Below are 22028 nucleotides of genomic sequence, written 5' to 3'. Positions count from 1 at the left end.
TCTTCAAGGAGCTCCACGAGAGACTGGAAAGAGAAACCGGTCGGAAGCTGAAGGCGGTTCAAGAAAATAACGGAGGAGAATATCGGGGGTAGTTCGAGGAGTACTACCAGTCGAAGGGAATCCGGCTCGAATTTACCATGCTGAAGACGCTGGAATTGAACGGTCTGGCCGAAAGGATGAACCGGACCATAATGGAGAGAGTCTGGAGCATGCTCACACATGCCAAGTTAGCCAAGACGTTTTGGGTTGGGGCGCTGACGACGACGACCTATGTGATAAATAGATCACCCTCAGCACCCTTGGAAGGAGACTCAGGTGTCTCGCATATGTGCATGTTGCAAAGGACAAGAGAGAAAAGCTAGATCCGAAGTCCAGGCTATGCATATTCCTTGGATACGACGATGATGAGTTCGGTTACTGGGTGTGGGATCTAGTTGACAAGAAGGTGTTCCGAAGTCGGGACACGGTCTTCATGGAAGACAAGACCATTGCCAACTAGGAGTCAGAGAAGAAGATGATCAACTCCGGATCATCCAATGAAAACCAGCCTGAGGACACAAGGACCTATCCGGTTGAAAACCGAATGTTAGCCGGGAACCGGATGACACTCGATGAACCGGCCAGATTCGGACAAGAAACCGAACCGACCGAAGAAGAAGAAGAAGAAGAAGAAGACACCGGAACTGGACAAGATCCCGAATCAGATTCAAATGAGGAACAAACGGAGGAACCGATAGTAAGAAACCAAGGAGGGAGATATCCTCTCCGAGAGAGAAGAGCCCCCCGGAGATTTTTGGATGCAGAGCATGTGTTGCTAACCGATGAGTGGGAGTCGGAAAGCTTCGAAGAAGCAAAGAGAGACACCCACAGCCGCAAGTGGTTGAGTGCCATGCAGGACGAGATGGATTCCCTTCATGAGAACCACACATATGAACTGACGGAGTTGTCAAAAGGGAAGAGAGCACTCCGGAATAAGTGGGTGTACAAGCTGAAACCGAGAGATGTCAGAAATCCACCAAGGTATAAGGCCCGAATCGTAGTGAAGGGCTTCCAGTAGAAGAAAGGAGTGAACTATGATGAGATCTTTGCCCCGGTAGTAAAGGTGACATCCATCTAGACGGTATTGGGCATAGCGGCAAGCATGAACCTCGAGGTAGAGCAATTGGATGTGAAGGCGGCATTCCTTCATGGTGACCTCGAAGAAGAGATCTACTTGCATCAACTAGAAGGATTTGAGAAGAAAGGAAAGGAGCACTTGGTGTGCCGGCTGAAGAAGAGCCTATACGAACTGAAGCAAGCTCCCCGGTAATGGTACCAGAAGTTCGACTCCTTCATGACCGACCAAGGGTACCACAAGATGCATGCCGATCACTACGTGTTTGTGAAGAAATTGGATGGAGGAGATTTCCTGATACTCCTCCTATATGTGGATGATATGTTGATCGTTGGAGAGACCAAGGCAAGATTCAGATGCTAAAGAAGGCTCCGAACCGAACCTTCTCAATGAAAGACTTGGGTCCGGTAAGACAGATATTGGGAATGCACATCATCCGGGACCAGTCGAAGAAGCTGGTGTGGTTGTCACAGGAGAAGTACGTGACAAAGGTGCTTCAACGGTTCAACATGTCGGAGACAAAACTGGTCGAATTGACACTTCCGGAAAATTGCATGATGTTCGGAAAGCAAAGCCCGAGGACAAAGGCAGAGAAGACGGATATGATGAAGATACCATATGCCTCTGCCGTCGGGATCCTGATGTACGCAATGGTATGTACCCAGCCAGATATCGGATATGCAGTCGGAGTGGTGAGCCGGTTCATGAGCAATCCCGGAAGAGAGCATTGGAACACGGTCAAGTGGATACTCCAGTATCTGAAAGGCACCCCGAGTATGTGCCTCCGGTTCGGCTCCGATAATCCCCAACTTGACGGATTCACGGATTCGGATATGTCGGCTGATGTGGATACTAGTCGGTCGACATCTGGATATGTCATGACTTATGCTAGGGGAGTTGTCTCGTGGCAATCGAGATTGCAAAAGACGGTTGCGTTGTCAACCATGGAGGTAGAGTACATGGCAACTATGGAAGCCGGCAAGGAGATAATTTGGATGAAGGACGTCATCGGAGAGCTAGGGATCCAATAGGAGGAATATCGGCTCTACTACGACAGTCAAAGTGCCATCCACCTTGCAAAGAACGTTGCCTACCATTCCCGGACGAAACATATCCAGCGGAAGTACCATTGGTGTTACGTGCATGACCATATAATATCCCGTGGTGAGAATTTATTGTAGTATTCTATACACGTGGATAAGTGTGAGGGTTAAACGAGAATGTAAAGAAGGGGAGGATTACTTTTAATCCTCAGGATTGAGACAACTCATTAGGCAAAGTGTGAACTTGCTTGGGGACCTTGGGTATCGCTATAAATAAGAGGCCTAGCTACCCTCATTTCATCATCTTTTGACTACATCAAGACTCTACTCTTGTGGTGGGTCAACTCTTGTAGCGAGCGCGCCATCACCAGGTACGACTCAACGCCACGACGGTGGTATGGGACGCCGATCGAGGCTTGAGTCCGTCTTGATCCCTTCACTCGGGGGTGGTCGGGTGGATCGACACCCTTCTTTCTCTCTCTCCTTTCTATCTATCATTCTTTTCTCCTTATCATACGCTTACATTAGATCATATCTCTAATAACTTGATCCGGGAGAGAGTAGAAGATCAAGAGTTCGTGTTGATGAAGATCCACACGGAGGAGAACGAGTCGGACATGCTGACCAAAGTCCTGACAACCGACAAGCTAGATGCGTGCCGAAAGCAGATCGGGCTAACAAGATATCCCATGCCGGAGTGAAGGGGGAGATTGTTGGGAAATCGGTCTCTCCGGATGGGATCCGGTGATGAATAAAGGGGACCCGGTGAGAACCGGAAGAGATCTGGAAATCGGAGGAGAGCTGGTAAGAACCGGAAGAGAGACATATTCGTAAATATGTCTTGAGCAAGCCTATTGAGGCTATATTTGTAAATAGCCCTAAGTTCATATAAGTATAAATATGACTTAGGGCAATCACTTTAAGGTAGTTGTTATTGTCATATTGTTGTATAGAGAGAGCGACACAGAGAGAGTGAGTGAGATATAGAGCGATACTCTGTTGTAACTGCCGGTTGGCAACGATACAGAGCTTGAGGTCATTGCCTCCAAGGCTCTGATTGTACATTTCTCCTATAGTGATAGTTGGAGTCCGTGGGCTCCCGTGGTTTTTCCCATTTAGGGTTTTCCATGTAAACATCCTGTGTATTTCCTTTGTGTACTCTCCACTTCCCATTTCTATGTTTCATTCGCAGAGAAATGTTCAAGACTCAGTTGTGGTCAAGCAATATTCCGCGTTATTCCCTTCAATTCCCAATACTAAGTGGGAAAGTATATCCATGGATTTTATTGTTAGCCTTCCTCGCACCCAAAAAGGCCATGATGCCATCTAGGTTGTGGTTGATCGACTTACTAAAATGGCCAGATTTATTGCTACTAAAGCCATGGTAACAACTCCTGAATTGGCTTGCCAATTTGTTGACGAGTTATTTCGTTTTTATGGGTTACCAATGGATATCGTGAGTGATCGAGATCCAAAGTTTACTAGCGACTTTTGGATGCAAGTCTTTAAGAAGTTAGAAACTACATTGAGCATGAGCTCCACGAATCATCCTCAATCCGATGGACAAACAAAATGAGTAAATCAAATTATTGAGGATATGCTCCATGCATATGTTGGTACAAAACCAACAAAATGGGAACGTTATCTCCCAATTTTGGATTTTGCTCATAACAGCTCCAAACATACATCGATGGGATATAGTCCTTTTATGTTGATGTATGGTTTTCAACCACGAGCTCGGATTGATGTTAATATACATCATGATGAGTTGCGACGTACGCAAAACTTTCTTCGGGATATGCAAGATATGCTACATATTGCAAGAGATAATATAAAAACTGCTCAAGATAGAGCACGTTTTTATGCCGATCATAATAGGCAACCTCGTGTATTCAACCCTGGACACAAGGTATTTTTACGTGTACCTCACAATTCTAAGACATTGTCTATGGGTAAGTGCGCTAAGTTAGCCCCATGGTTTTGTGGACCTTTTATAGTCCTAAAACGAATTGGTTCATTAGCCTATTGTCTCACTCTTCCTGATGGCATTGAAATCAATCTAGTTTTTCATGTAAGTCGTCTAAAAGAACGTCTAGGTTTTGGTGACAATACAGTTACAACTGAAACTCTGGTTACTTTTGAAGAACTATCTTCCAAACCACATGTACCAGAAAGAATTCTCGATGTTAAAACAAAAAATTTGCGTTCTAAAATAATCCGAGAATTTAAAATAAAATGGATGGATAAGTCTATCAAAGATGTCATATGGGAACGAGAAAATACACTTACAACTAACTTCCCTAACTTTCCATGGCAAGAGTGCAATGTTTTAAAGAGGGGGAGTACGTTACGGGCATGACCACATAATATCCCGTGGTGAGAGTGTACCGTAGTATTCTATACACATGGATAAAGTGTGAGGGTTAAACGAGAGTGTAAAGAAGGGGAGGATTACTTTTAATCCTCGGGATTGAGACAACCCATTAGGCCAAGTGTGAACTTGCCTGGGGGCCTTGGGTTTGGCTATAAATATGAGGCCTAACTACCCTCATTTCATCATCTCTTGACTACGTCGAGATTCCGTCCTTGTGGTGGGTCAACTCTTGTAGCGAGCACACCAACACCAGGTACGACTCGACGCCACGACAATGGTATGGAACTCCGATCGAGGCTCGAGTCCATCTCGATCCCTTCGCTCGGGGGTGGTCGGGTGGATCAACACCTTTCTTTCTCTCTCTCCTTGATATGCTTATCTCATGCTTACTTTAGAACATAACTCTAACACCACGAATCATGTGAGGGATAAATCTCCCAAAATATAATAACATATAACATTAATGATTATAGGGGAGAGGGGGGAGAAGCAAATCAATAAATGATAGAAACCAATACTTCCTTTCTCACTTTATCCTCATGACCAAGGCTTGTTCAACGGAGCCTAAACCTCTCATGATAATGATTGATTTTAGCTGGAGTTTAAGGCTTTTATTTTTACTAGAGATAAACATACCAGTTACATATAGCACCAAAATGAATGAAGGGAGGGAGGAAAATGAAAGAACAGAGCAATACCTAACAAAAAGAAGCGTTAATAACAGCCTAAAACCCTAAACGGTCTACTAGGGTTTCAATTTGCAGAATCGTCTTCTCCATTTTCCCCGCCCTCGCCACCACAGAAATAATATTTCAAAATTCTCTTCCCATACCACAACATATATATATGGGTCAGGGTCGGTCTCCTGCCTTCAGCTGAGTTGAGCTCCTTGGGCTCCTGCAATTTCAATGGTCGGGCTCCTCGGGCTCCCCATAAAGTGAATTTTTGATGGTGCGTTGCTTTTTTTTTGTCCACATAGGACGGTGCAGATCGCACGTGCCCTCGCCTACGCGCTCTCTGCACCGTCCGTGGCCGCGATTCCTTGGCCAGGCCTCTTTATGATTTAGTTGTTGTACATATACATACATACATACATACATACATAGTTAGACACGAGCGTCGTGAAGGGAAGGCTATGTATGTATGTATGTATGTATGTATGTATGTATGTATGTATGTATGTATGTATGTATGTAGCATGTATGTATGCATGTGATTTGGAATGAGAGAAGAAGAAGAAGAAGAAGAAGAAGAAGAAGAAGAAGGATATGGAGGTTTTTGATAGAGCTATACGTATCTAACTGTCGAGGTTTTCGGTGGAACGGAGGAAGGAAGCAGGCACCAGACAGCAGAAGGTGAAGGTGAAGGTGAACTTTGAAGATGAAGATGAAGAAGGAGAGGCAGAGAGAGAAGAGAAGCAGAGGCACTCCTCCTCAAGGCATTTCCAGTGTCCAAGGTTTCATGAAGAGCCATGACGAACCACATCCCATTGTCGACCACGACGGCGACGACTTCTTTGAAGACCATCATGAGCTTGGAAAGAACGGTAAGGAAATGCTGCTGAAATCCTCTGATCTTTCTCCCTTTCGTGATTATAGCTATGGTGGAGTAGAGAGTGATGAATTGAACCGAAGTAAAGAGATTTATCGAAAGGAAGTAAATAAGATGAAAAAACGACGAAGTGAAGGAGAGAGTTATGAAGCAGTAAAGAACAATGAACTTGTCAAGAAGAAAGAGATGAAGAAAGAGAAGAAGAGGAAAAAAGATGAAGAAGACGAAGGTGCCCTTCCCTTTGATCATCGCGATTTATGGTTGCATCAGAATAATGAGGACGAGGTCATGCCAAAGATAGTGTCGCCTAAAAAAGAAGAAATAATTGTGAAGAATAGTACTTCTGCCCAGAAATATGCTGAGGATGAGAGTATACTATGTAATAACAATGAAAACCAATCAAATGATGAAATTGAGGAGGATGATATGGTGATTAATATTGTGCAGCCTATCAAGAAGAATGGAACACTAGTTAGCAATCATGAAAACCGATCAAGTGGTGAAATTGAAGCTGACGAAGATGATATGGTTATTAATATTGTGGAGCCTATCAAGAAGAAGGAAATACAATCAATCAATAAGATTGAAGGAGTTGATACGGTGATGAATAGCGTGCAACCTATTAAGAAACAAAAATTGTCTGAGACTTATACTTGTAAAGAGCAAGATTTTGATCAACATTTAAATATATTTTCGCAACGTGAAGAAGATTTACAAAATAGCACTTCAATCACTCAACAATCTAGAGAAGGGAAAAAAGTAAAGAAAGAACAACGAGAAAAGGAAGAAAGTAAACCGCAGTTTGTACAGAAACTAGAGAAAGAGAAGAACGAGAAGAAAGAGAAGAAAGGGAAGAAAGAGAAGAAAGAGAAGAAAGAAATTAAACCTCAGTTCACAGAAAAACTAGAGAAAACAAAGAAAGAAAAGAATGAAGTGAAATTCCAGTGTATACAAGAACTAGAAAACGTTTTAAGGAAGGGCAATGATTTTCTGGATTCATCTAAAGATTCTTTGAGTAAGCCTACTATCAGCATAGCTGTTGCGGGGTCCATTGTTGACAATGCACAGTCGCTCGAGTTGGCAACTATAGTAAGATTACTCATGAAATACACTGGTTACAATATTTTCTAAGTAAGAGCATTGCATTTATATTTAAATAGTCATCATGTCACGTACATGTAGAAACTTGAATATCTATGTACATTTTTTATATTGAAAATTCATCATGTTATTTACATATTCTACAAGTAGTATCATGGCTTTTTGGAAGGCGTGGTATACTAGATTTTAGGTTTTGAAAGCATTGTTTCTCTCAGAATTTTCTTTTTCATGGAGCATTTATTTTGAACAATAGTTTTAATGCCATGATTTGCAGTTAGCAGGGCAAATTGCAAGGGCAGCTGCGATTTTCAGAATTGATGAGGTCTGTATTATTGTTTTATGTACCTAAGTTATCCCACAGATAATGTCTAGGTATAGGTTTTAGATGTGAAATTGAAAGAGATAGATCTTGTTGTGAACTACTTTCTCAAAGAAATGCATAATCTTTTTTTCCTGGGAGGTGGTAAAACTAAAACCAACAATCGTGATGATGAGCCAAATATATTGTAAAACAGTTTTTATCTCATTGAAATTTCCTGTTGGTAGATATTTGGTTCTTCAACATCCATATCTTTGAGAAAAGAGGGTCCACTGACATCATGAATTTCTAGCTTGATTTTGGAACTTAAAGTTGTCATTTGGCAGTGCTTTAATTTGAATTTCTGATCAATAGTTTATCCTTTCTGTGCATGTATAGATAGTGGTTTTTGATGATTATGATGGAGTAAACGTGCAAGCCACCGAGCAAAATGGCAATCTAGAAGGTGGACTTTTTATGGTTCAAATTCTAGAGTATTTAGAGGTTCCTCAGTACCTACGTCGGGCATTGATTCCTATGCATAGGAGCCTTAGCAGTGTTGTGAGTATTACTATTGCTACTCCAAACATTTTTAACAATTGCACACCAGATTTTTAATATATTTAGATTTATTATATAATCCAACAGGGAAAGTTGCCTCCCCTTGATGCACCTCATCATCTACGAAAGCATGAGAGGGGACCTTTTCGTGAGGGTAAGCTTCCGTCATCAAAGTATCCTCTCTCATGTGGGTTACCCTGAATTGTTTATTGATAGTATTGACATAAATGGGTAAACTTCTGAACTTTTTAGGAGTTGTGCTGGATAAAGTTCCTTCTCCTGGGTCAGGATCGTATGTTGATGTTGGTCTTGATAAGGTTTGTCTATGGATCATCTCCATTCCTTTAGATAACCAAGTATGTATTACATTTTTTAGCCTGAACCGCGCAAATTGTTAGTTCTCCATCATTAGTGGCAATCTCATCATTTCACTATCAGCGGGTGTAGAATGTTAAAAGACTTGGTGGGTGATGGTTGTATAATTGCTATTTTTAAGCATAATAAGGTTTCCTACGTCCTTGATTTGTATTACTGCTGATAAAAACATTATTTGAACTGAAGCTTACGTTATCCATATACTCTTGCATTTGGGTATTCTGTTTATGTATTATTACTGGCCATAAATATTATATTGTATTTTACTCTCTAGAAATTGCTGATGTGATCTCGCGAATTTGTCAAATTGAATTGATGAGTAAAATTGAGGCTAGAGTCTGAGCATTTGGAATGAAAACTGTATCAAGATAACTGGGTGAAACTTGTTGGAGAACAATGTCCTATGCCACTTGATGAGAGCTTTCATACCATAACTAAGATGTCATTCAAAACATAGGGGTAAAATGATTTGCTGTTCGTCATTGCCATACTTTAGAGGCTATCTACATTCACTGATGCCATAGCTACCAAATGAAATGGTAGGGTTGTGCTGAAATTGGTTTCTGAATTAAACAATTGTAGATTTTAGTTTTGTACAGTTCCAAGTAAAGCTTAAGAGTTTTAGCCGACCACTTTATGCTATTTTGATTGCTACAGCTTTTCTCATTGATGCATTTGTGAGAGACATTACTGATGCTGTGTGTTGTTTTGTTGGTGTATTGGCTATGCAAGGTTTCTATTGATGAAATTAGCAGAAGCTAGTAGAGAGATGAGCTTTGCAGTCCTATGATAAATGTTCAAATGGACTACATTTTCTCAAACTCTGTTCTATGTGACAAATTAAACCTTTCAATTTGCAGGAAGTTCAAGTTTCACAATCATTGAAGTCCGGAACTCGTGTTACTGTATCCATGGGCAAGTCAATGAACACTGGTACCTCCAACTCTTATGTTTTGATTTTTATCCTTTTAAAGTTTGTAAATATGCTTAGGCAGTCAGCAGTGTAGTCTCATACTCTTTTACATGCCAGTTTTGGTTCTAAGGTGGAATTAGTACTGACTTCAGCAAACTTTTCTTATATCTCCAAAAAGCATGATTATCATTAATGTCTAAGGGAATGATTTTTTCGCAATTGGTCACATAATTTTTACTTGTCTCCTTATCATTTATGTCATGCTGCCACTACACAAGTTGACTCCATAAGCAAGAGTTGCACAGCACATTTGGCAGAAACCATTGCCTTCTCAAGCAATTGGTGTTATAATTTGTTCCATTGTTTATAATTTGATGATATGCAGAGACTTGCTGCAAAGCAAAATTCAGTGCATATGTTCTGCACCCTATTGTGTATCAACACCAAAGAAATTGAAAGTTTCAGTCATAGTTGAAAAACGTGTATTTTATGTATAGAACATGTTTTAGACCACTCTGTAAAAGTTTGCGCAGCAAGAACAGTAACTAGCAAAAATTTCCAAGCACCACACAAGTGAAAGTGCACATATCTTTTCTTTTTGTAGTAAAGCCGATATTGTTTTTCCCTAAGAGTTAATGCAGGGCAGTTAAGACCAGCATGAAGAACAAAAATTAAGCAATCCATTTACAATCTATCTATAATATCTTAAATTAAATTGAGATGAGTTTATCACTTTAGTCTCACACATGGTTTAGTGACATCATATAACCCTCTCCCTATCTTGATCTATTCCCTGCTATACTATTCTCCTCAAATACAGTTCGTTTGGAATAAAAAGATTTCCTTACATATCTGAGGTGATCCTTACTAGTGTCGGTAAAGGCACATGATTCATCTTGTCACTGATCCATCATTTGGTACTGTTCTCTAAGAGCCTATTGTAGGAGATGTGTTGCAGGTAGTTGATCATGAAACTGTTCGACAAGCAGGTCATTACTGGGGATACAGAGTGCGATATGCAAGTTGTTTGAGTGCAGTCTTTGATGAATGCCCATTTGAGGTAAACCAGATGAGTCTGTTTCTTTTTTATTGAATTCCCTATTATTCAAGATGTTTCATTCTTATTTGACTACAAGTTCGATGCAGAATAAATATGATTATTGCATTGGGACATCTGAACATGGCAAGCAAATTAGGTCTTCTGACCTTTCCATACCAAAGTGCAGGCATGTAGTAATTGTCTGCTGACAAGCAAGTGCTCGTGGAGAAATCATTTATTTATTTGTTTATTCACATGAATTAACAAGGAATGAACGTATTAATTTGATAGGCACTTGCTGATTGTATTTGGGGGTCTTAGTGGTCTTGAAGAAAGCTTAGAGCTTGACAAGAAACTCCAGGTATATCACATAAACATATTCTAGTAATTCTCCCTTGAATCAATAAAATGGGTGCCTTTCTTATGCACAAGTACCTTTCTTTGTATGTAGATTGCATGTACGTTGTTTATAGATGTATGCATGTAAATGGTAAGTACTTTGTTTTTATCTATGTGCATGTAGATGTAATCTCTTGTTTGGTCTTATTGGCCATTTTGGCATCTTAAAAGATGTTAATATATCTTTCTTTCTTTCTCATCTTTATTTCTACTTCTGACCAATAGATATTATGGTTTACTTTGGTGTTATCTGTGCCCTAAGACCTTGAGATTGGCTCGAAGCTGGGTCTCTTGAAACTTTACAGTGGCCTGACAATCATTACACCTGGCGAGTCACTCATCTTCTATCTTGTCAGTCGTAGCCTGTTCGCATTACCATCAGTATAGAGTAGATTTTTCAATCGAGATCCTCATCTCCTTAGGAGCATGGGCTGTGCCAATTGTGTCTTCGTTTTGTCTTTATCATGCTCATCTGAACCTTTTTCCTAATTTCAAGGCTTGAATTCATTTCAGCTGTAGTTACTGTTTTGTATATGTTTATTTTGGTTGTTTAAGCTCTGTGTTGTTTTTCTCTTCAAGAACCCATTCTATGCATTGTTGAGATATTTTACTTTCTTAATTCACATGGTTATCAAGGTATATCAATAAAATTAAAAAAAGCCAGATAAGAAACGATAGCCATCTGTTGAACAAGTAGATTCTGCTTTACATCTTTGATGAGGGAATCATTGATCTGAGAGTGAAATTTTATAATTGAAGAGACTCACAAACCCAAAATATCGAGAAATATGAACATCTCAAAGTATGTGACTGAATGAAGGTCTTGTATAGGGTATCACTCTGCTGCTGATCGGTGAGGTTGGATGCTATGCAATACCATTATTTTGTTTTATCCACATTTATGGTTTGTCCACTACTTTGGTTGCAAAATGCTTCTAACGCTCCAAGAAAATGTTGCATACCATCAAAATCATATGAAAAGAGAATGACATATGGCATTATTAATTCTCGTGAGCACACAATTTCGACTGGCCCACGTAGAAAGAAGACACACAAACCCAAAACATCTAGAATTGTAAACTCCGCGAAGTATACGACTGAATCAAGGTGTTGCATACAGCATTTGATGGTACTGCAACGTAAAAACCAAGCATTAGTGTCGCATGGTAAAAAGCATTCTGGATTGAACTCAATACTAAATTGGATGCATTTGAATTTTTGAATAACTCCATGCCTTTTCTTCAATATTTGTGTATTTTATGATCAATCATGACATGATCTTAATTCTGAATGTATCAATCCATGCAGGCACGGAGTATCACTAGCCTCTTTGATCTATACCTTAATACTTGTCCAAAACAAGGGAGCCGAACCATACGGACAGAGGTACATTAAACTCATTAACAATTACCAGAATATCTAAAACATCATTTCTCCAATGCTACTTGCACTTTTCTTTATATTCTGTTGTATTCTCACTTTATCTGGCAAAAAAACTAAATGTTTCCTATTGGGATTGTGTGATTAGTACTTCCAGTAGATTGTAGATAGTAGAAATATCTTCTGCAAATTACATTTAAGAAATGATTCATTCCCTATGTACTGCGGTCTTACAAGCAACCTTTTCTGTCTGCAATTCTGAATTTGATCAGAAGTCGTTCTTCAGTAATGAATTGCCCTCCCATCTTCTTACAGGAAGCAATTTTGATTTCTCTTCAATTTCTGCAAGAAGCTATTGAAGATGCGATTCAAATGCCTTGATATAAAGGAGATAAGGTCCTCTGCTTTTCTTTGCTATTCATCCATATATAAGCAAAAGCAATTGTAAAGGGTATTTTAAGGGGATTAAATGTCTTCAAGCCATTTTAAAATTGAAACTGTGACTGATTGTAGGTGTTCAGGTTTTATTTACATGTGGAAAATTGATGTGAAAAGATTTTATTATTGGGAGCAAGTAGTGGTTCATTGCTTTGAATAACAAAGGTTCAGACTTGTTCCAAGTTTTTTGTACTTCAGACAGCAAATTCAGCATTTTTACCTGATCATTTGAATGCGATGGAAGTGAAGCATGCTCAGCCTTTTCTAGGACATCATTCCCTGGGTCATGTCATTACAAGCATTTTTGGCTGTTTCTTGACCGTCACATATTATACCTGGTAGTGAGCTATATACACGAATCACAGCTTATTCTTGAGTCTTGTTAAGAAAGTTATTGAAGAGATCATTTATTCACTTTGGATGGTTATTTCACGTTTCATGCATCCATCACATTCGCCACCTTTCCACAAACAATCTTTTGGAGAAAGATTCTGCTATTGCTATATCATGAAATTGTTATCAAACTTAGCATTTTAGTACTGTTGCTCATTAAAGACCAATTTTATAAAAGGTCTTTTAAGTACTATCGCTTTTTTTGTGCAATTAAAATGATTTATGACGTCTCGTGTATAATCATTGCAAATCAGATATGACAAACATGTTGCAGAATGTATAATGTATAATGCTGCAGAAATTAAAGAGTAGCATTTATCTTGGTTAGTCAAATTAGAAATTTATTGCTTGGAATATAAAGTGAAACCAAACCAAAATCAATAAAATATGCTTGTTCATTCCAGAATTACTAAAATATGCTTCTTATCAATCTTTTCTATGTATGCTTTATTAGAGTTGAGGGGCTTCCTTTCAAGAAGTCTCTAAAACATGATTTTCTTGGGGGCTTTTCTCAGAAATACAATTTCTACTTTTTTGTCCATACAATTGTTCCGTGTAAGCTGATGTCCAAATGTCTCATGAGGTGAATTCCAATCATGTTTATAGTATTTTGCACAGTTATTCTACAAAGGGTTCTCATATTAACATTTGAGTCACGGTCCCATGTGGAAGATGAACCCATTCTTATTGTTTTGCTTACTAGGAGAAATGTGAGAAGTGTAACAAACATGGCCATCATTGCATAGATAATTGGTGAGCAATAGGTGGTGGTTAAATTGGCGTCTATATGTGACATGGAAATTCATCCCAATGCCATTCGATCTTCCATGCATACTTAGTGGTTGGTTGTGTCTATCATCCTTGCACTTTCCTTACATGCTTCAAAACATTAAATGTTGCCTTGTGAAGATAAATTCTTGAGTCTTGACACACTAGTTTTGGTGGGATATTAGTAATTCTAAAACGCTAATGGTAACTTACCTCATGCTTCCCACAAACTAGGATTATGCCATGGACTTAATATTATAATGAGCAGCACCAATTATATCAAATTACCATGATACCCTCTATGTTTTTTAAATATTAGGAGATGGCCTTTGAGCATTTTAAATTTTCCAATAGTACATACTCGTGCTTCTAATTAATATTAATAAAAATGATTGCACCAATTAAACCCCAAATCCTTGTGTTATTAGTGTTAATCTTATGCATCTTGATGAAATCACCATAGGCATAACCTAAATATGAGAGCCCGTGTAATGGTAGTATGATTCAATGACAGCTCTTCATGGCCACTATCTATGCATCTCCTTGTGCTTTAACAAAAGCAGAAGATCATGCATGCATGAAAGGACCTAAGAAGGAGAGACACTTCCATGGACGGATGAAAGTAAATACAGGAGAAGAGAGATATGCAGGGCGTCCATGAACCCGCTGCTTCTGGAATTTCTCTGTCCAATGGCTTACCTAGCAATCAGATAGGCCGTAAATCCCTTGTGGGATTGATCAAATCTTGCCAAAATCTCAAAGATCTGAAGAAAGCACGAAGAATTGTTAACCAAAATGAGGTCTATAATAGTAAAGACATACATGTCTCTACCGCCCTGCTTAGCCTCTATGCAAAGTGTGGCGAAATGGGAGATGCCCAAAAACTATTTGATATTCTTCCTGTGAGAGATCTTGTGGCTTGGAATACCCTGATAACTGGCTTCTCAAAGCAAGACTCTGGTCACAATATAGCTTTAAAATGTTATAGATTGATGTGTGAGGAAGCTATCCTTCCAGACGCAGTCACTTTTTCATGCCTTCTGAAAGCTTGTAGTTGCAGCGGAGATCTTTCTGTTGGTAAAGAAATACATGCCATGGTCATCTCACGGGGTCTCTTAAAGAGGAATATAATTCTTGGCACTGCTTTAGTGGACATGTATGCAAAGTGTAATGTTGTTCGAGCAGCGGAGAAGGTCTTTGACGAGTTCCTGATTCGCAATATTATCTCGTGGAATGCAATGATTTCTGGCTTTTCTCGGCACGAACTTTTCGATGAGGCTTTGTTTTGCTTTAGAAAGATGCAAAATGAGGGCATATCCCCGAATTTGGTTACTTTTCTTTGTGTTATAAAAGCTTGTGCTGGGAAAGGGTCTTTGGAGGTAGGAGAAGAGATCCATAGCCAAGTAATGGATCATGGCTTTTTGCTAGAGAAGGATATGGTACTGGGCACAGCATTGGTGGATATGTATGCGAAATGTGGAGTGCTCAAGAAAGCACAAGAAGTTTTCAATGAGCTTCTCCCAAGACGAGATGTGGTATCTTTTAATGCACTAATAGCTGGATATGCCCGGCATGGACTTATCGATGAAGCTTTGGATTGCTTAAAGAAGATGAAACTGGAGAAGAAGTGTGTCTCCCCTAATGCTCTCACTTTTGTCAGTATATTGAAAGCTTGCGGTGCCATTGGGTCTCTTGAAAAGGGAGAAAAGATACATGCTGAGGTCGAAAAGCGAGGTTTGATAGAAAAGAGCAAAGCCCTTGGGCCGACATTAGTGGACATGTATGTGAATTGCAGTGAACTGAGAAAAGCACAAGAAGTATTTGATCGGCTTCAGGTACATGATGTTGTCTCATGGAGTGCACTTATTTCGGGGTATGCAAGGCACGGCCTTGGCCATGAAGCTTTAACTTGTTTCAGGCAAATGCAAAGTGAAGGCATTCACCCCGATCAAATCACATATATTTGTGTATTAAAAGCTTGTTGTAGCATTGGAGATCTTCAGATGGGAGAAAAGATACACAAAGATGTCAAGAAGCAAGGGTTACTGGAGAAAAATATTGAGCTTGGAAATATGTTAGTGAATTTGTATGCCAAATGTGGATCTATGGAAAAAGCACAAGAAGTGTTTAATGGTCTTTCACATCATGATATTGTCGGTTGGAATACGCTCATGGTTGGATATGCCCAACATGGTTTCTTTGAGGAGTCTCTGAATTGCCTCTGGAAGATGAAGGATGAGGGAATTTCACCGGATGCTATCACATATTGTTGTGGTTTGAAAGCTTGTGGAAGCATAGGCTCTCTCAAGGTGGGTGAAGAGATATCTGCAGAAGTTAGCCATGAAAGTGGATCCTTGCAAGGAAACATTATGCTTGAATCTGCATTGGTGGACATGTATGCTAAATGTAGTATGTTAGAAAAGGCAGAAGATGTGTTTCGCAAGATTCAAGTCAGGGATATCGTATCTTGGAGCTTATTGATGGCTGGATATGCACAGCTAGGTCAAGCCCAGAACGTTTTTTATTTGTTCAAGGAAATGGTATCAGATGACAATATTGCGCCAGATATAGTTACCTTTCTTGTTCTTCTCATGGCATGTAGCCATGCAGGCCTAATGGATGAGGGGCACAGAATATTTGATGATATGGGCGTTCTCTATGGTATTTTTCCGACATTAAAGCACTACACCTCCATGGTCGATCTTTTTGGTCGAGCGGGACACTTTAGCAAAGCTGTAAGTATGCTCGAGATGGTGCAATACAAGAATCGTTTTCCCTTGTTATTAGCTTTGTTGGGTGCATGTTCCAAATGGGTGAATGTGAAGCTTGGAAAATGGGTCTTTGATCAGTTGGTAGACTTAGATAAGAAGTGTGGTGTTGCATATGTGTGTATGAGAAACATGTATTCAGCTTCCGGCATGCATGTGGAAGCAAACAAGGTTGAAACCTTGAGATGGAAAAATGAAGCATGGGACACACGAGGACATTGTTGGTGGAATGACATCAACGTAGATCTCTCCATCTAGTCCATTCTATTCATAACTAGCTTATAGCAATCATAAAGTAATTGTTTGATGCCCCGTGAGATAATAAGGGAAACCCTTGGGAAGGGTATATACAAAATAACTTTAATTAGAGTCAATGATAACTTATATAAGGATGGAGATGGGCCATTTGCATTTAGATGGTTTCATCCATTCGCTCCCTGGATTGCTATGGCCTGGACACTATGCCTAACATTAATAATGTTCCAAGCTGTAAACTATTGCCAAATTATTTGTTTCATATACATCTTTAGCCGAATCCAGTCAAGGTTAATCGGCATAAATGTCTCTATTGAAAAATTGGTTCCTTACAACAATGCCGAGTAAATCAATTAATCAAGATTCATAGTTGTGTCAAAAGCAAAGTATGAGCGATTTTATGGACTAATCAAGCATATAGATGTGAACTTGACCTAGATGAAAAAAGAGAAAAGTCTGAAAGCATTGGGTAAGGTTTTATGAAATCCTTCCACTTTTCACAATTGTTTTGTTTGGGCTATGTTACTCTCTCCCAATAGTTGAGGTTGTATTGATTTGGCATCCTAGAGTAGCTCATTACCCCGAGGACAGAATGCAATCGATCACACAATACAGACCAAAGATACATTGATAAAGTTGGCCTAATGCATACTTTTCGTTGTAACACAATCCTATTATATCATTGGCAAAGTTCTCCACAACGTTGCAACCCTATATCATTGCCAAGTTTTCCACAACTTTGCAACTCCCAAAAATATATTCTACACGATCATATTCTATCATTAACAAAGTTTTACACAACTTTGCCACCCTATTCTTTGGCTGAGTTTGCAAATGATTCTTGGAATCAAGGGTTCACCCCAAATTGTAAAGTTGAAGTTACATGAAGCACCATAACTAAATCAATCTACTCAAGTTCTATTACTAATTGATACCTCCCTTTACTATAAACAAAATTGTGATCTTTATGGCTCGCAATGATGAATTCATCTCACACCCATCTCCATTATATGTATGTATTATGTTCAAGAAATATACCCATCTCCATTGTATGCAATAAGGAAACAAAGGTGCATAGACACAACCAAACACGTCATAAAAAAGACTTTTTGTGATCCCAATGCAATATGATGGGTAACTATTAGTATTCACTAAGTAATTTTATGATTCTGAATTGTACTAAATTGGGTTATAGTTACACAAAGTGTTTTACTTGACATGAGTTTCTAGGGTATGGTGCGCTTATTCTTGATATCAATGATGTTGCAAGATTGATGAACATTAAATAATTGTAGATAACAAGTTAAATGCCTTACAAGCACTCAATATAGGTTCAATGGATCCAAATTTCAGTTTTACTAGGTATAGGTCTACCTGGTTTCAATTTACCTTAGTTATGTAAGTTCAAATCCATCCTCATATGATCTCTCCATCATTTGTTAACTATAATGCACCTCCCAACTCTGAAGCCAATTTAATTTGTTACTATTATCAAAATTCAATGTGCTTTGCGTCAACATTTCTCGTCCAACACGCATCTTTAGAAACTCAACTCTCATCACTTTATCCACCGTTACTCGTCTAACATTTTTCATCATATGATATCCCCATGGCAATGATGCCATATCACAATTTCTACCATTACATTCGCACAAATCAAATTTCCGACAAGAGATGCCAAAGTTTGATTGAACAAATTTTTAAGTCTATTTGATTAGCATGGAAAACAATTTGGAAGGGAAACCTCTGAAAATATCACATGGGTTTATTTATTGCCCCAAATCCGATTGGGTTGATTGCTATTTCCCCTATCTCGAAAGAGGGGAACTAAGGGATGCACATAATTTACTCAATTAACACATGAAATTGCTCTGTCCCACCTGACCAATAGCATTTAGAAAGGCAACAAAATCCAAAGAGGTAATTTGGGGGTCAAATAGAAATTGACCAAGGGTATATAGGGAAACCACAGTGAATAATAACGGGATTTGATGATATAAAGGCAAGGGTGACATTTACCAGAATGTTTGCAGAACTGGATTAAACCAACAATTCCATTGAGGTTAAGATTTGTTAGCTTACAAAATCATCAAGTTATACCATCCACAGACCAAGTCGTCTAGTAATCAAAACTCTCATCCACATTATCTGACAATACATAATGAGCTGCCTATTTCTTCTTAACAAACTATGGCTTGAAATAAAGACAGGTTGGAGAACTGATAATGTCTGCGCAGTTAAAAGTATGAGCTTCTTCAAAGCAGCAAAAGTACCAACTTACATTGATTAGAAAACCAGCAAAGGATTTTTACATAAAGGTTATACTCTCCATGTCCATTGAGATGTATGGAGAATACATTGTTGGATTCACTTCACTCAATGTGCATACAAGACACATAATTGTTTGATTCACTCCATGTACATAAAATGCATGTATACCTGTTGGATTCTTTTCATGTACTATGAGGCATATGGATACTTGTTTGGGATTCATGTGCATAGGACCCATGCCCATGAGATTAAGACATATATACAGGATGAAATCCATGTCTATTACAGAATCTGTATACACATGCGTATACATGTCATCTATGTGCAAAGGATGCATATGTGGTGCAAAAACTCTGCAATATATTAAACATGCAAACCTACAGGCTGTGACCCATGTTCATATGGCACGTATATGCTCTGATCCACGTGCATATGATGCATTCATGCTGCAATCCATTGATTACATACTAAGATGTGGCAAATCCATGTACATGTATACATATGTTGTAGTTGAGGTGCATTCGATGTATATACATATATATACACACTGGGGAATGGCACCCTCATTGCGCAAGGTAATAGCTTTGATGATGCAGAATTACTTACATATATACAAGGAAAACTGATGATCACCATCAAAGCACTTCAGGAGCATCGATGAGATGGTAGAAAGGCAGATGAAGATCATCATGGTTACTATGACGGTGGGAGATAGAGGACGAGGTCATAACAGGGTATTGGTGATGATCCGGAAGGTTAGGGTTTCCAAGCTGAGAGATGGGGAAAGCCTGTGGGCTGGACGGAGCCGTCCTCTTCTTCTGCTGTCCGATCCACCCTCTTCTTCGACAGTTGCTACGACTGTTCATATTCAGTTGGTCGTCATGATCAAGAGGGGGCAAATCCTGGGCAGAAGAGAGTTCATGGACATGGCTCTGGCTGTGGCTGTGGTTATGAAGGCCACCGTCCTCCTCTTCGTCCTGCTGCTGTTTATGGCAGGTGCTGCGGGATGCAGGGAAGAGGTAAGGGGAGAAGAAATAGAAGCCGTTCATGCTAGCTAGCTAGATGACCTCTCCGGGACTTCCTGCTGCCGATGGCGGTGTCCAGAAGAACACAGAGAGTGAGTGATGAAAGAAGAAGAAGAAGAAGAAGAAGAAGAAGAAGAAGACCAAGGTTTTACATACATATATGTATATATAATAGGTATACAGTATATATATATATATGTATGTATGTATGGTATATACATACATACATACATACATACATACATACATACATACATACATACATACATACATATATATATATATATATATAATGTATGTATGTATGTATATGTATATGCATAGATTGACGGTTTGACCCATGTTCCCCCAAAATTTGTGTTGTGAATATGGGTTCAGATTCGGCCGACTATTAGGTCTATCTCTCTGCCACTCCTGATCTACTCGGCTATCAATAAGCAGGGATGAAATAAACAACAGAACAGAAAAAAAAACAAGACACTGATTTTTAACGTGGAAAACCCGAATCGGGAAAAACCACGGGACCCCATTGTCACGACGTGTTATACATATGATATCGACTTCCCTAGTTTGATAGTGGAATATCAAACCTGTCAAGGCCACAACCTTGACGAGAAACCTTCTTCGTCTAGTAACCAATTGATGGAAATACAAAGAGCACGAAAAACGTGGAGTAACAACACCTGATACTAGCTCAGGAACCAAACTTGCAGAGGAAGAAGCCGTCAATCCAAACATGTCGGCTCTCGAAGCATTTGCATGCTTGCAAGCTCTTCACACTCTCATTTCACTCACACTTTTCAATATCACTGTTCTGCACATCTGCCTACAACATGCTTCTAGGGCAAATACACACATTAATCATGTATATCATACATCATTTGCTAGGAAACATGTCTCTTCGGATGGGAAGGAGAGCACAAGTTGGAGAGAAGAATAAGTTAAATCAGATGGGAAAAATCAACCGATTCCCAATTCGGTCGAGGCCGAAAATCGATTAATAATCGATTCGGCTAATAGCCAAATTAGTCGAAGCCGACTCGGGGCTATATTCGTAAATAGCCCACATTGTGTATGAGTATAAATACACCTAGGGCAAATTATTATATGGGGATGAATCATTAGTGTAACTAAGAGAGAGAGAGTGTGTGTGTGTGTGAGAGAGAGAGAGAGAGAGAGAGTGAGAGGGTCGATTTCACGAAGAAGAACTGTAAAAGGTCGTTGCCTTGTAGTTTCTTACAGTTGTATTCCTTTCTCCCATTGTGTTATAGTTCTTGGAGTTTGTGGACTCCCATGGTTTTTCCCTATCAAGGTTTCCACGTTAAAAATACTTGTGTTTGTTGGCCGGTCAGAGAAGGCAAATGGGGAAGCAAGGTCGGATCGGATAAATATAGAAATAGGAATAGAATTATTAGGAGGGACGGATCCGGTAGTTGTAACCGATCCGGATCCGAACCGATTCGGTTTCGGTTAACGGTTGCCTACCGAGCACCGATTGTAATCTGGCTGGATGCCTATAAAAGGATCCGATGTTTGTAATGAAGTGGCGAAGAATTAATACAGTTTTGCTTATGCTTATTAATCTTGTCTTCGTCTGTGCTTAAGTGTAATTATCATACGCGTGTATTAACATCCTATCCCTACCACCCCTTTGGAGAAGTGTCGGATAGACACCTGTGTTGCGGCTAGTCCAGCCATACATACAACACTATCGTCGGACATCAAGAATCAGGCAGCAACGTACGACCGACAGATAGAGAAGCTGAAAGAGCAGCTCAAGGAAAACCGCTTGGAATTGTCCAAAGCAAGGGAGGAAGTATCGACGGAGAAGACCTTGACGTCGGAACAAAGAAAGGAGATGGAAGTACTTCGACAGAAAGTAGGGGAGCTGACAGAGAGCAGGAACGAGGAAAAAGTGAAGTCGACTTTCGAAATCAACAAATGGCGGAGTACCTGTGACAA

At 39.5% G+C, this 22028-nt stretch overlaps 2 protein-coding genes and 1 long non-coding RNA gene across 4 annotated transcripts; 2 read left to right on the top strand and 1 right to left on the bottom strand.

The window, feature by feature from the left end:
• The first annotated feature begins 5781 nt into the window (after positions 1-5781).
• On the top strand, positions 5782-13125 carry LOC147865021 (methyltransferase C9orf114 protein). Of its 2 annotated transcripts, XM_087317715.1 has the most exons (12): positions 5782-7171; positions 7458-7505; positions 7881-8042; positions 8130-8196; positions 8295-8359; positions 9278-9350; positions 10275-10390; positions 10477-10556; positions 10661-10730; positions 12077-12154; positions 12464-12544; positions 12662-13125. In XM_087317715.1, exons 1-11 carry the CDS (start codon positions 5912-5914, stop codon positions 12527-12529), a joined length of 2085 nt encoding a protein of 694 aa, XP_087173841.1. In that variant the 5' UTR covers positions 5782-5911; the 3' UTR covers positions 12530-12544; positions 12662-13125. The 2 variants fall into 2 exon arrangements, with proteins under 2 accessions (XP_087173841.1, XP_087173843.1); XM_087317717.1 differs by lacking the exons at positions 10477-10556; positions 10661-10730; positions 12077-12154; positions 12464-12544; positions 12662-13125 and having other exon boundaries at positions 10289-10390.
• A 1266-nt stretch (positions 13126-14391) lies between these two features.
• On the top strand, positions 14392-16773 carry LOC147865020 (pentatricopeptide repeat-containing protein At5g27110-like). The gene has a single exon (XM_087318599.1). It carries the CDS (start codon positions 14392-14394, stop codon positions 16771-16773), a length of 2382 nt encoding a protein of 793 aa, XP_087174725.1.
• A 2265-nt stretch (positions 16774-19038) lies between these two features.
• LOC147865019 (uncharacterized) lies at positions 19039-20205 on the bottom strand. Its single transcript, XR_015529611.1, has 2 exons — positions 19648-20205; positions 19039-19332 (listed from the first exon to the last, which is right to left on the bottom strand). It is a non-coding gene; the product is annotated as an uncharacterized LOC147865019 (long non-coding RNA).
• Between the last annotated feature and the right edge of the window lie 1823 nt (positions 20206-22028).

This window comes from Azolla caroliniana, unplaced genomic scaffold (genome assembly GCF_043228905.1).
Source record: "Azolla caroliniana isolate FFs.n. ecotype wild unplaced genomic scaffold, voAzoCaro1.0.p SCAF_4, whole genome shotgun sequence".
Classification (NCBI taxonomy): domain Eukaryota; kingdom Viridiplantae; phylum Streptophyta; class Polypodiopsida; order Salviniales; family Salviniaceae; genus Azolla; species Azolla caroliniana.
Note: the sequence above shows the minus strand (reverse complement) of the source record. Positions and strands in the feature narration are given on the sequence as shown.